Source organism: Melozone crissalis, unplaced genomic scaffold (genome assembly GCF_028551555.1).
Source record: "Melozone crissalis strain CALT ecotype California unplaced genomic scaffold, PUWL_Pcris_2 ptg000002l_1, whole genome shotgun sequence".
NCBI classification, from domain to species: Eukaryota; Metazoa; Chordata; class Aves; order Passeriformes; family Passerellidae; genus Melozone; species Melozone crissalis.
Window position 1 is genome coordinate 7364092 of NW_026535780.1, and position 12529 is coordinate 7376620.

Here is a 12529-nt window from a genome sequence, read left to right on the forward strand (position 1 = left end):
TGGGGTGAAGCAGCCTGGTGACTGGTCCCTAGTGGGGTTCCACAGGGTCCATCCTCAGCCCAGCTCTTTTCAGCACCTTCATTAATGACCTGGGCACAGAACTCAAAGGAAATTTGGCAATGACACTGAACTGCCAGGGCAAGGGAGAGGATTGTCCAGCTCTGCTCTGCACTGGGGCAGCCTCACCTCAAGGACTTTGTGCAGTTTTGGGCACCACAATATAAAAAAGACATTAAGCTTCTAGAGAGCAATAAAAGAAGGGTCACAAGGATGGTGAAGGGTCCGGAGGGGAAGGCATATGAGGAGCAGCTGAGGTCACTAGGTCTCTTCAACCTGGAGAAAAGGAGACTGAGGGGAGACCTCATTGCAGTTACAATTTCCTTGTGAGGGGAATGGACAGGCAGGCACTGATCTCTTCACTCTTGTGAAGAGTGACAGGACTCAAGGGAATGCCTGGAGTTGTGTCAGGGGAGGATTAGGTTAAATGTCAGGGAATGGTTCTTCACCCTGGGGATGGTTGGGCATTGGAACAGGATCCCTAGGGAAGTGGGCACAGCACTAAGCCTGTCTGATTTCAAGAAGTGTTTGCACAATGCTCTCAGGCACAAGGTGTGATTCTTGGGCTGTCCTGTGCAGGGACACAAGTTGGACTCAATGATCTGGAAGGATCCCTTCCAACTCGGTGTATTCCATGATTCTGTTCTACAATTCTATAAAACTACCTGTGCCTATGAATAGGTTTCAGTGGTCTTCAAAATGCCCTCAAAACTCTGCAATTTTTCAGTTTTCTCAGCAATAATTTTTAATATTGTGGAGCTGTCAAGCTGTTGACTCAGATGAAAGAGGGCTCAACAGGCAGAGATGAATGATAAACAGAACTAGCATTTGTAAGATGGCAAGAATTTTCAGCCCTCAAACAGCACTAAAAGAGCACAACCTGAAACAATTTCTCAAGCATTGCTTTGAGAAATTTGGCTACAGTATAATTTAAACATCTGACTTAAACATGATAGCCAAAACCAAAGTAATATGTTCAAAATAAAATTCATTAAACATGAAAAAGACAAAATATTTTAACTTCTCAGAAATTGATTCAATTCAACTGATTTTCCATGTCCAACATATGTTCCCATTAGAAAATAAATGACCAAAGAACAATTTTCAAATCATAGTAGGTACAACAGCTGCTACCAGATTAATAGAAACAGCTGCACATCATACAAAATAATTTACATTTTGCTAAACTTTAAAGAAGCATTGGGAATTGGCTCAGAGTTATAGACAAGTTTTCTAAGAAATTATTTAAGAAAATATTTAAAGGCAGCACATGCACTCCTTTCTACTCTTCTGATGATTCAAAAACATCATAAATATTGCCTAAATAATGAGTTAAATACTGCTTATTGTTCTTGTTGCTGCAGGATAGCTTATGGAACATATGAGTAGAACTGGCCCAGTGTTTTATTTAAAAAGAAATTGTAGCAGTAGGTAGATCAAATATTTACATCTTCTAAGGGTCAAAGTGTACTTTTTAACAAACTGACATGGCAATAATGCTAACAGTGTATGTACAGACCTCAGGCCTTAAATGGCTTTTGACAAACACTGTTACAAAAGATAGTGAAAGACCTGCCACCATTCAGCAGAGTCTTCCAAGATTTTTAACTAATTTCAATATGAAGTAAAGAGTTCAGCCCATTCTCCTCACTGATGGCATTTATGGAGACACTTCTCCCTGGTCATTACAACAAATATACACATATCTATCACCTGTTGTATATTGCTGAATACATTTTCCATAAAGAAATTAACTGACTGCAATAAATTGCAGGATGGTAGTTCTATTCTGCACAGATGTTTGCTTGCATGAGGTAAATAAACTAGATTTTTATCTACCCACTCCCTTATGTCCTGGATTTGAGTTCTGCATCCAACTAGATTGTACTAAGGAGGGAAAGAAAAAGAAAGGAAATACATGAAATACAACCTCAGTCTTTCAACTAAATCCTTGCAATGTGGAGATTACACATTGGTGCTTAACATATGGAGGACACAGAGTGGGCCTGACCTCCACATACTGACCTCCATAACATAAGTAGACAGAGATAAACAGAGACATAGAGAAGGCATGAGTGAATTCATAAATTTAAGACCATTAGGTCCTCCCACCTGACCATCACATATAGGACAGGGATAAAATTTTTGTCCAGTTGGGAATTGAAATCAGCATTTCTAGAGATTTCTGCTCAGCTGTCCTAATCTATGACTGCTCAAAGCGAATAATCCCTGAAGGTGTGCCATGGGAATTGCAGTGAATGGGTTCAGGCTTAACCACTCCATATGTCACATAATAGTGCATTATGGTACCACTTGCCATTCCCTTAACAAACTCTGCTTTGTTTCCCACTTAGTTTCAACCTTGTAATTGCTGCACTGGGGATGAGGAGGAAGTGCTCCAGGAAGTGATGAATCTGACTCAGTTCACAAGAATAAGCATTTCAGTGAATGTTATAAAATGGACATTTCATGAGCATACTCTCTGCTGCAAACATCACTGAGAGATCTCAGCCTTTAATTGTGAGCAAATCGAAGATAAATGTTTAGCTAGCGCATAAATGGTGCCTTCTGTCTTTCTGTTTCATTTTTCATAGTAAAGACCTTAATAGGCACAAGCACAGTGTTGCAGTGGGAGTAGAGAGACACCCAGAGCAACCCAAGGCCACTGAGATCCCAAGGAACAACATGGTGCCAACTGGATTTTCTGGTCTGGTTGCAGCCCAGAGTTTCACTCTCACTTCTATGGGAAGAGTGCAAAGAGTTTATAACACTTGCATGCAATTTCAGTCTAAGGTGATAAGATTTGCATTATGTCTCAAGCTTGCATCCAAATGGCTCAAAGTGTCTCCTTACCATTTACAGGATCAGTACTAAGAGAAATCAGGACTAAGAGAACAATTCCTTGACAGAATTGCCCAGCACAATTATTCACAGAAACTGGTGGAGCAAGCCAGTAGAGGTTAAATGTTTTTACCCCTCACTCTTTGCACTGTCTACACTGACATCAGCCATCCTAAAGATGGAAATTAGGACTTGGCCAATTCCATAGGCTTGCCAGAGCACCTTTAGCTGTGTTTGTCTACTGAAATAGGACTTTGCCAATTCCATAGGCTTGCCAGAGCACCTTTCAGCTGTGTTTGTCCACTGAAATACATCCAGAGATCTTCTCTGTGCAGAGCAGGAGCACAGCCATAGGTGAATTTTTACCCCAGGGAGGTTTGCTTCCCTCTTTTTAGAACAGATGAAATACTTAGGTTGTAGTTAAAGGCAAATTAGTAATTATGCTTTGGTTTCCCAAGTTCATTTCAGTGCTCTGTCCATCAGCTAAGCCTTCCCACACTCCTTAGTGTACCCATAAAACCAGCTTTGGCCATTCCTAGAGAGGTGCAAGTGAGATTTACCTCAAAGGAACCCTTAATATTAATTACGTAGATGACTGGGATACAGTGTGGATTGTCTCAAATCCTTCTTTGAGGTCTGTTGTGGAGAGAGGACATTTAGCACAGGTTAAAGATCTCTCATGACATTTATGACAGAGGAAATGGGGTACAGACTTCCAAGTAACAACCACCATCTGCACTAGATTTTGTCGCTGTAGCTAAATACGTCTGTGGCTTGTTCAGGACTTCATAATCAGATTGACAGCAACCATACATGGTCATGGCCAGCACACAGAAATGCTGCTGAGGACCTGGAGATTGCATCTTTATAAGTAGCTCAGTGATGGAAGGAGCATTACAGCTTCCCAACAATTAATACCCTAACTGTGTCGACAAGGGAGAAATCAGGAAACTTCAACCTTGCAGCAGGCCTTTAAGAAAACAACCCAGACAGGAATACAGACTGGTCAAAGCATTCATATTCCCCTAAGTCCTAAAAGCCTGAAGCCACAGGAAAACAGAAATAGAGAGAAATTTTAAAAAGCCATCAGTAGATATGATCCTTTCTTACAGTTGAGTTGCACCAACTTACTGAGTTCCCTTCCAATCCTATTTTCTGCAAGCCTTTAATTAAAAAAGATATTTCCAGTTTTATTTTTGGACAGGCAACATTTTTCTACTGAACTCTCAGTTGCAAGTGTTTTTCTTTTCATTTCAATCTGACAGTGGGATTTAGCACTTGTGCCCTTCATCAACACCATGATTTGTTGCAAAATTTTTAATACAACATGGAATTTCATCTCAATTTTGCAGACAACTGTCATATGCAGAAATAGTGGTAAAGGAAAGAATTTCACTTCCTTGTCTTCATCACAGGACTTATAATGAGGTCAATGAGGTTTATTCCACTCTCAGAGGGCCTTGATTATTATCTGCAGGCCTCCAGCATCACACTATGTCTTCTGTACCTTTCTCTTATGACTTTCTCTTGAAATTGATTCCGAAAAAGAAATGAAAAAAGAGCAAGAAATGTCTGACAGAGTGTAAACAAGTAATATGAACTTTAATTCAGGTAGGCCATTAATTCTGAATTAAATTGGTCTATGTACTATTGGCTACCAGCAAAGAGAAGCTGGAAATGGCATTTCAGTGCCTTCTAAGAGGTGAAGTATTGCAACACTCCTGTTTCAAGGTAGCAACAGACAGTATAGCATGGATGAAATTCTTTTCGTTTTCACCAGTTTCTGTCCGGAAACCTGAGACCACACATGAGGCCAGTGCTGCTCCTTATAACACCTAGTCCATACTCAGAATCATCTTTACAAGAAAATGTACTTCTAGGAGAGAAAAGGAAAAAAAGTTGCTAAAAAACCTCAAAATGCTGATTTAATCCTGCTGCACAGTGAAGAAATTTGTAGTTAAGATGCTTCCATCTTTGTGAGATACTACTGAGATTGAAATATAAATAGGATTTGAAAGACAGTAGGGTATAAATGCTAAATCACTTCTGGTCTCTTACCATTTTGTATCTCCCACAGAAATATTAATCAACACATATTATTATGTCATTAGTCATTCTGATCAAGAGTGGCTGGAGAAGGACAATGCATTTGCATATTTCTGTGGAGCATAATTCACAACTTGTAGAAATCAAAAAGCATCTCTCCAGGCTGCATGTGATTACAGTCATTACTGTAATCACAGTGATGCCATCAGCTCATTACCAGTGAGTGTCTTCCTACCTTAATTGCCTTGGCTCTGCTGATGAGACCATCTTGTTGAGCACTTCCAATGAGCAGATCTATTTTCCGAAGCCGAGGGCGCTGCAGGGCTTTAGCCAAAGGTTCCTGGAGGTAAATTCCATCCATCACTGGACCCCAGTACTGGAATGGGCCACTTATAGCCAGCAGCTACGTTGGCAAAAAAAAAAAAAACAACAAAAAAACCAAAAAACAAAGAGCAAGAATTGTGCAGTTAATTCAGCTTACCCTTTAAATTCTTTTTTATTTATGCTTAATTGAACTGATTGATTCCCTTCAAGTGAACAAGTGACCAGGTAATACAAGTGCAAACTCATCATTGGCAGGAAACAATGATTTTGCTGACAGTCACAGTAGGTGAAAAAAACTGAAGAGGCCAAGAGAAATGATGGTCTTATAGTCATAAAAATTTTTTTTTAAACTAGGGATTGACTCCATGCTGGTCCTCATTGGAAAATTTATTGCAGGTGGGTGTTTTAATTTGTGGGTAAAGGATCCATCTCTAGATTTATTTATACTGCAGATTTCACAAGCCTCCCACTTCAAACACTGAACACTGACATCCCATCCTGCTTCATTTTCTGCGTAAGTTCTGTTATTAAAGCTGCAGACATTTGACTCTGAGTGGAGTAACACCCAGGGGCAGGCTAGAGGGAACTGAAAGCAGGGAAAAAACAGTTTTTTAGATTTATTTCAGAAGACATGATTAAAGCAGTGCAAAAGGAATTTAGTATAAAGGAGAATCAAATTGTGATTATTCATAGCTCAGAGCTGGATGTCATGGACAACAACTTCCTTCCACCAAAAATAGTCCAGTTCCTCTTTCACAAGGATTCAGACTAAATTATTTTTTATGGTTTCTCTCTCACAGCTTTGTGTGAATGGAAAATTTTTGATTTCTTGCCAATAGCATTTGGTTTGCTATGTTGTACCTTAGTTTGAGCATCATTGAGGACACGGGCAGGCAACTGACGAAGGCAGGCTACAATTTCCTCACTGGTGGATGAAGGGCATCCCACATCTTCAGCCAGGGCTGCTGCTTGGGTCTGTGCCCTCCCGGTAGTAATTATGGATGCTGGAGAAAAAGCTGAGCCTCCCTAGAAAAAAATCCACAATATCAGTCAATATATGTTGTCAGAACACCTGGTTCCCTGGTGCAGGTAAAAAAGATGAGAAGAAAAATCTTTCCACCTGCAGAACGTAAAACCCTGGTATCTAAATTAAAGTAAGCAAGTTCTAAAGATCAAAGCAAAGGGGTGAAGGGTCAGTTAGGCTGCTTCCAGCTCTGCCACAGTTATTTTGGAAAAGCTCTAAGTATCTATATTATGTCTCTAACCAAATCACATCACAAATCTTTCTGAAAACCTTGGTGGAAGGAGAAATATTAAGACTGGAAAAGATATAAATTAGGTGATGTGAGGGAATGGAGACACCATCTTACAAGAGAAGACAAAATAGAGTTTTATCAAAGCTCTGAAAAACAAGAACAGAGAGCAGCTGTGATGTCCATAAAGAAGAGCTATTTCTACCTTGGGACTATGCTGGTACAAGGACAAATGAGCACTAAGTACTCCCACTGAGTGTAAATCAACTTCAGCTAGAAACCAAGGATAACTAGCACAGGGAGCAGTGAGGGTCTGGAGGTGCTATGAACTGAGGAAGTAGGAACAAAAGGAAACTGCAGAAGATTAACCAGAGCATGAAGATCAAAACCAGAGCACAGGCTCCAGTCTCTACCCCAGACTCCGTATTCTTGCTACAGCTGTGCCAACATAGCAAATGTTCTTCACAAGAAAGAATGGCACAATGTTTTTGAGTAAACATGAATACTAGTTGTTGCAAATGCAGATGAATTAGTTTAAATCTGATAAGATCTGACCTAGAACAGAAAGGTTGGAATAGCTCTGACATGGTTCCAATGACTAATTTCCAAACATTTGCATCAGTTTACTGATAATAGCTGCTAAAATTAGCTCTGTCCTCTATAACACCCCACAACCCAGATGCATGATATGATAGACCTCGATCTATTGAACTGGTTAACATACTTCTTACTGAATTTGCTCAAAGCATAACTACAAGTTAAAAAGAAACAAAAACCAATCGGCAAATCTTTAAATTGAAATTGTCTCAAACCTCTGAACCCAAAGAACTCTGTGAAGCCCTGGCCAGCACCCATGATATTTTTTTATACTTCAAAGAAGCAGAGCCATTGATACTAATGGGGTTCCATTGCTCACAACTGGAGAAATTGATTTCCAAAAATAGTGAGAAAAAGGTACTTTGGGTTTGAGAGTAGAGACAATCTTTTTAGTTCACTGCATGCAGAATTTCCAGTCATACTACCCTCCTAAAAGGTTTCTCTTCTTTTTTAACAGATCTGGAAAACAAGCACTGTTATTAGCCTAATGATTGAGATGAAAATGGTTGCAGACAAGCAAAGGAAAAACCTAATTTTCTAATCTGGGCCACTGTAACAGCCATCTTGAGTTTTAGAGAGTCAAAGAACTAGAGAAGAAGAAATAAGCACCACTTGGTGTTATTCCTCACTTCAGCACTCAATTTAGATGAGAACTCAAGTGAGCAATGGGCTTTATTCTCTCATAGGATTTGCAGTGGCCTATTTTGTGTTTGTAAGGCAAGATATTTGCCAGCTGCTGACTAGGTGCACTGACTCAGCTGGTCATGAGAGAGAAAAAAAAATATCTTTGATGAGAGTATCTTGTCTGTGGGTGGGTTCCCAGTACATGGAGTGAGAACCATGTATTTTTAACCTGGCCTTTGGAAGTACATGTTCATCAGAGCAATGATGAATGAGACTAGAAAGGGATAACACACCACATCAGCTTCACTCAGAAAAGGAACTTCCTTGCATTTCATGAGGAGTTAGGAATTATGAGCCCACTCAATACTGCAGAAAAATGAAACCCAGGACTGCACAATATTTACGTACTAATCTGGCAAACATATTCTTCCACATCAGATCTGAACATGCTCAGCATGCTTTATCAAGTATCCATTACCTCCAAATGGTATTAATTTAAAACAAAATAATAAAAAATTAAAGGATTTCAGTTCCCTAAACTCCAAAAGTCTCACAAATTTTGAAAGTGTCTGTTTCTGTGGAAATTCTGAAGTTGCCGTCTTAAAAGGCCAAGTTTGGTAGGGAAAGAGTACTGAAATCAGATGATATATGGAATCCAAAAATTCACTGGGACCAAGCAAAACATCCTTGTGTGTACTTGATTTTGAAAACATTTCCTCCTGGAGATTTTACAAGCTGTGCAAAGTTTCCCTGTCTCAGATATCTACAACCTGAAAGATTGCCCTGAGATCATGTACTGAGCAAAACAAAGACTGCAAAGGTTCTGAATAGAACTGTCCCCCAAGTTCTCTACTGCAGGGGCAGAACTAAAAGCTTGGGCAGGCAAATCTTCATGTCACAGCATGGGACATGTATGGGCTGGCAGTAGGTACAGTCAAAGCTCAATGAGTAAAACAAAACGCCCAAACTTCTGCAAATACATTTCTGAGGGGAGGAGAGCTTGATGGAGCCTCAATCTTGCTGTGGATATTTTCTCTTCTTTCTGTGAGTGGTTACAACAGGTTTATTTGCTCTTTTTGCTGTTAATTCTGTATACTTTTTCTTCCATTTTCCACCTAAATGCCACTTCCTCAGTTTGCTTTTTTTAGTAACAGCCATATCCAGGAATCAAGTCTTGCATCTGGGGTTTGAAAGAGACCAAATCTTTGGAGTTGGAAAGAGATGCGGAATCTATTACTTTTAACCATGTTTAATTTTTGCTAGGACTGGAAGCAGGGGATAGAGAAACACAAGGCATCATTCAAAGAGTATTTAGAAACAATACCATTATGTTTCCTTCCAAGGTGCATCCAAAATATGTTCCAGGCTTTAGAAACATGACTTCTCTTAGAGCAGAAGTTATGCAAGCAAAACTGTACCAGTTCTCTGCTTTACAAATGCACATCAAAATTCAGGGTCACTGTTTCTTCATTATTGTAAAAAAAAAACCTTCAGGAAAAAATAAGTGAGCATAGAAGCTGGTGTTGCCTAGAACTAATTTTCTTTCTTTTTTTGAGCTTGCAGTTTTCACATTAAACAGAAATCTTCCCTAAACACTGAATTCACATTATAGGTTTGGCTCAGGACAGAGAGAATAACAGAGCTTCACTTAGCAGTACCCTCTTTTCCTATAAAACTATAATTTATTTGTGTGATTAGTCCCAGAAACCAATAATGGAAGACTTGTGTAGTTTAAAAAATAGTACTACTTAGGCAGAAGCAGAAATAGTGGAGGGCCTGTTTGTTTCCATTACATGACACCCATATTACCATCAACATGACAGAATCATGAATCAGAAAACCAAAAATCATGAGATCAGCTCAAGAATAACAAACACTGTGTTCTTTTTGTTAGTCCTCTGGTTTTTAATTCTCCAAGAATTCTCCTGTACCCATGGACACAAGAGCTAAAAAATTCACTTTTAAAACTAACAAGTGAAATCTTTGCTGTTCCAGCAGAGTTGTTTATTGAAAGTGAACCTCTAAAAATGACATATACAATAAAATTGTAGTCAATAGTCACTTTGTCATCACTGGAGCATCATTTAGAAGTGATTTACAGGGAACTGAAGCCGCACACACTTCTTGTTTTAGCTGTCCTTGCAGACAAACCAACAACAAGGGGGAAGGGGTAGACTGAGGAAGTTCCATTGACATTTTTGACATCAACCCAGTTGAAAGGATTTGAAAGAAGAAGCAGTAGCAGCTGTTTTACACAACCCACAACAGCATCCTTACTCTGCTCTCCAAAATTCATAGGAATAGGAGGAATTTTACAGTGTTGAGCAATAGCACCTACTGGACAAGTGATGGCAATGAAAATGGGAGTCAAAGCCTTGGGTACTACTTAGTTCAGGGACCAGAAGCATTGACAGCATTTCTTAATTTCTCTTTTCAATATTAGAGGCTCAGATACACAGTAGAAATTCAGATACCAGGAAATGTTGCAGTTCACAATGGTGAGAAGCTGATGAATCAGTATTATATGAAGGTGAATTCTCACTTTGTTATCAGGCTGTGACCAGCTGAGCTGGGGCTGGTGCCTCTTGCAAACTTTTCTTTTGGGACATCAGAGCTCAAAAAACTTTCATTGGTGCTATCCTGGCCATCCCACTTCTTCCTCCACAAGCTCTTGCTGCTGTTCTGATGAGATGATTAAATAGAATATATGGACATCTGTTTGGTTTGTGTGCCCATGTTTTGGTAGTGAGGGACCCTAAATGAAATAATTGCAGTGTTGTGAGGAAGAGTGAGAATGGAAAATCCCAGATGGCCATAATCATGCTTTACTTCTCATTATTCTGTTCTGTTTAGTTGGTAATAAATTAAACTAATTAAAATAAATTAGTTTAATTTCCCTGTATGTGCTGGTAACCAGCAGGTGATTTCTCCCTGTACTTATCTTGACCCATGAGATTTTCACTTTATTTTCTCTCCTGTGCCAGCTGAGGAGGGCAGAGCAGGTTAGTGAGCAGCTGGTGTCCAGCCAGAGTCAACCCACCACAGTGCTATCACTGTACTCTGTACCTGCCTCACAACCTATCTGGAAAAGACAATTGCCATATAAGCTGCAGTGCTGAATGTCTTTTGATTCCTCATTTAGCTTGGAAGCTCGCTTCTGCAGAATGTTTCAAAAATTATTCAGAACACATCTAATGATTAGAAACTTCACGGGAACTAGATTTTATCACCCACACTCTGCAAACCCAAACGCAGCTTCCTCTCCTTACATCACGATCTCATGTTTTCTCCCAAACTGACTTGAAAATGAAATTCTTTCTTGTCCCCTCAACGCACGCACTCCCTGCAAGTGCAGGGGGTTTCTCTGATGGCTGCAGCCAGAGCAGGCTTTCTGTGTGCTCTGAACCATGCTCTAGGCAATGCAAACAGCAATTACAGTAACACCACCCAAAAATGAGATCAAAAGACATCTAATGCAAACAGTCAGAGCAAGGAAATGTCCTGAGAATTCTACTTTCCCAAAAGAGCCAGCTGCACAGCAATATTTTATTTGTTAAAAATAGGCACTCTCCAGGCTCAGATGCACACAGTTCCCAGCCAGAAGTATCTGTCAGACCATCTGGTTTGACCTCCAGGATAGCCAGGGCTCTTCCATTTCCTGACTGCTGAGCTCAAGTGCTTCCTATCCTTTAAAACATGGCTTGTGTTTGATCTTGCATGAAGCATTTAAGCTGGGCGCAGAGACACAGAGAAACAGATACCACAGCCTTCTCCTTGGTAGTTTGTGCTTAAGGATAATAACTTCATGGACAGGCAACAGAACCTTATTTCTGTTTGAGGGTGCCTTCAGTTTTAGTTGATGCCAGATTAAAGATACTATTTAAATCCTGTTTTTCCTTCCTGCAAAAATAAGCAAGCTGCAACTAAACAACCACTGACTCACTTTCCCAATGAGTTCAGGAGATTATTCTTTAACAGACTGGAATTAAACTATTTTCAGAATCAATTTGGACCCTATTTGCTTCTTTCTTTCAGGATTGTTTTTCAGTACCCTTCATTGTTTTTCCTTAGATAACCAATTCTGCATAGTGATCAGTGCTTACAGGATACCGAGGCTGCAGGGCTCTATGTGATGACATTAATGTAATTCTTCCAGGCTTTCATGAAGTCTGACTTCAGGAGCCTGGAGAAGTAGAAAGCTTTGGAAACAGCTCAGGGAGTCTCTGACACAGCTAAGAAGACATTTGGCAGACACCTGGCAAACACCAGCACAGGGAGTGTAACAGGGAATGGTCAGGTCAGTCCAGCAATGGAAGGGGGAACTGAGAAAGAAACATCTTTCCCTCCATAATTGTCTACTAGACTGTAATTTCCATATAAAAATGGGAGGAAGGCAAGGATTCTCTCTCTTATATCAAAAATAACACTTTGAAGAAGGAAAATTTCTTTCCTTTGCAAACCCCTCTTTGCTGACATCAGAGGCAGCCCTGCAAGGACAATGCTCCTCTCACAAGTGAGTCACAGAGTGCCTGTGTCAGGTTAGTGACTTGAATAACAGGATATGAATATTTCTAAGATGACATACAAAGTCCTACTTAATTCATACAAGCACTTTCTTCCATTTAGACATATACACTAATTATCAATTATCCTATTTGACACAAGGTATTAGCTAAATGCACAGAAAGGGTAAATCAGCTCTCATCCTTGCACAGGAGCAGCCAGCCACCAGCAACAGGCAGAAATGACAGGCAAATGGAGAATTCTATCTACCACCCTCCACTGCA

General features: G+C 39.9%; 1 protein-coding gene across 1 annotated transcript in view; it reads right to left on the reverse strand.

Moving 5' to 3' along the window:
• TG (thyroglobulin) overlaps positions 1–12529 on the reverse strand; it is a 148927-nt gene that overhangs the window by 24608 nt on the left and 111790 nt on the right. The window contains exons 42-43 of the mRNA XM_054273266.1: positions 6130–6294; positions 5180–5347 (exon numbers count right to left, since the gene is read on the reverse strand). Of these exons, the coding sequence (XP_054129241.1) occupies positions 5180–5347; positions 6130–6294 (333 nt within the window). The remainder of the gene's footprint in view (positions 1–5179; positions 5348–6129; positions 6295–12529) is intronic.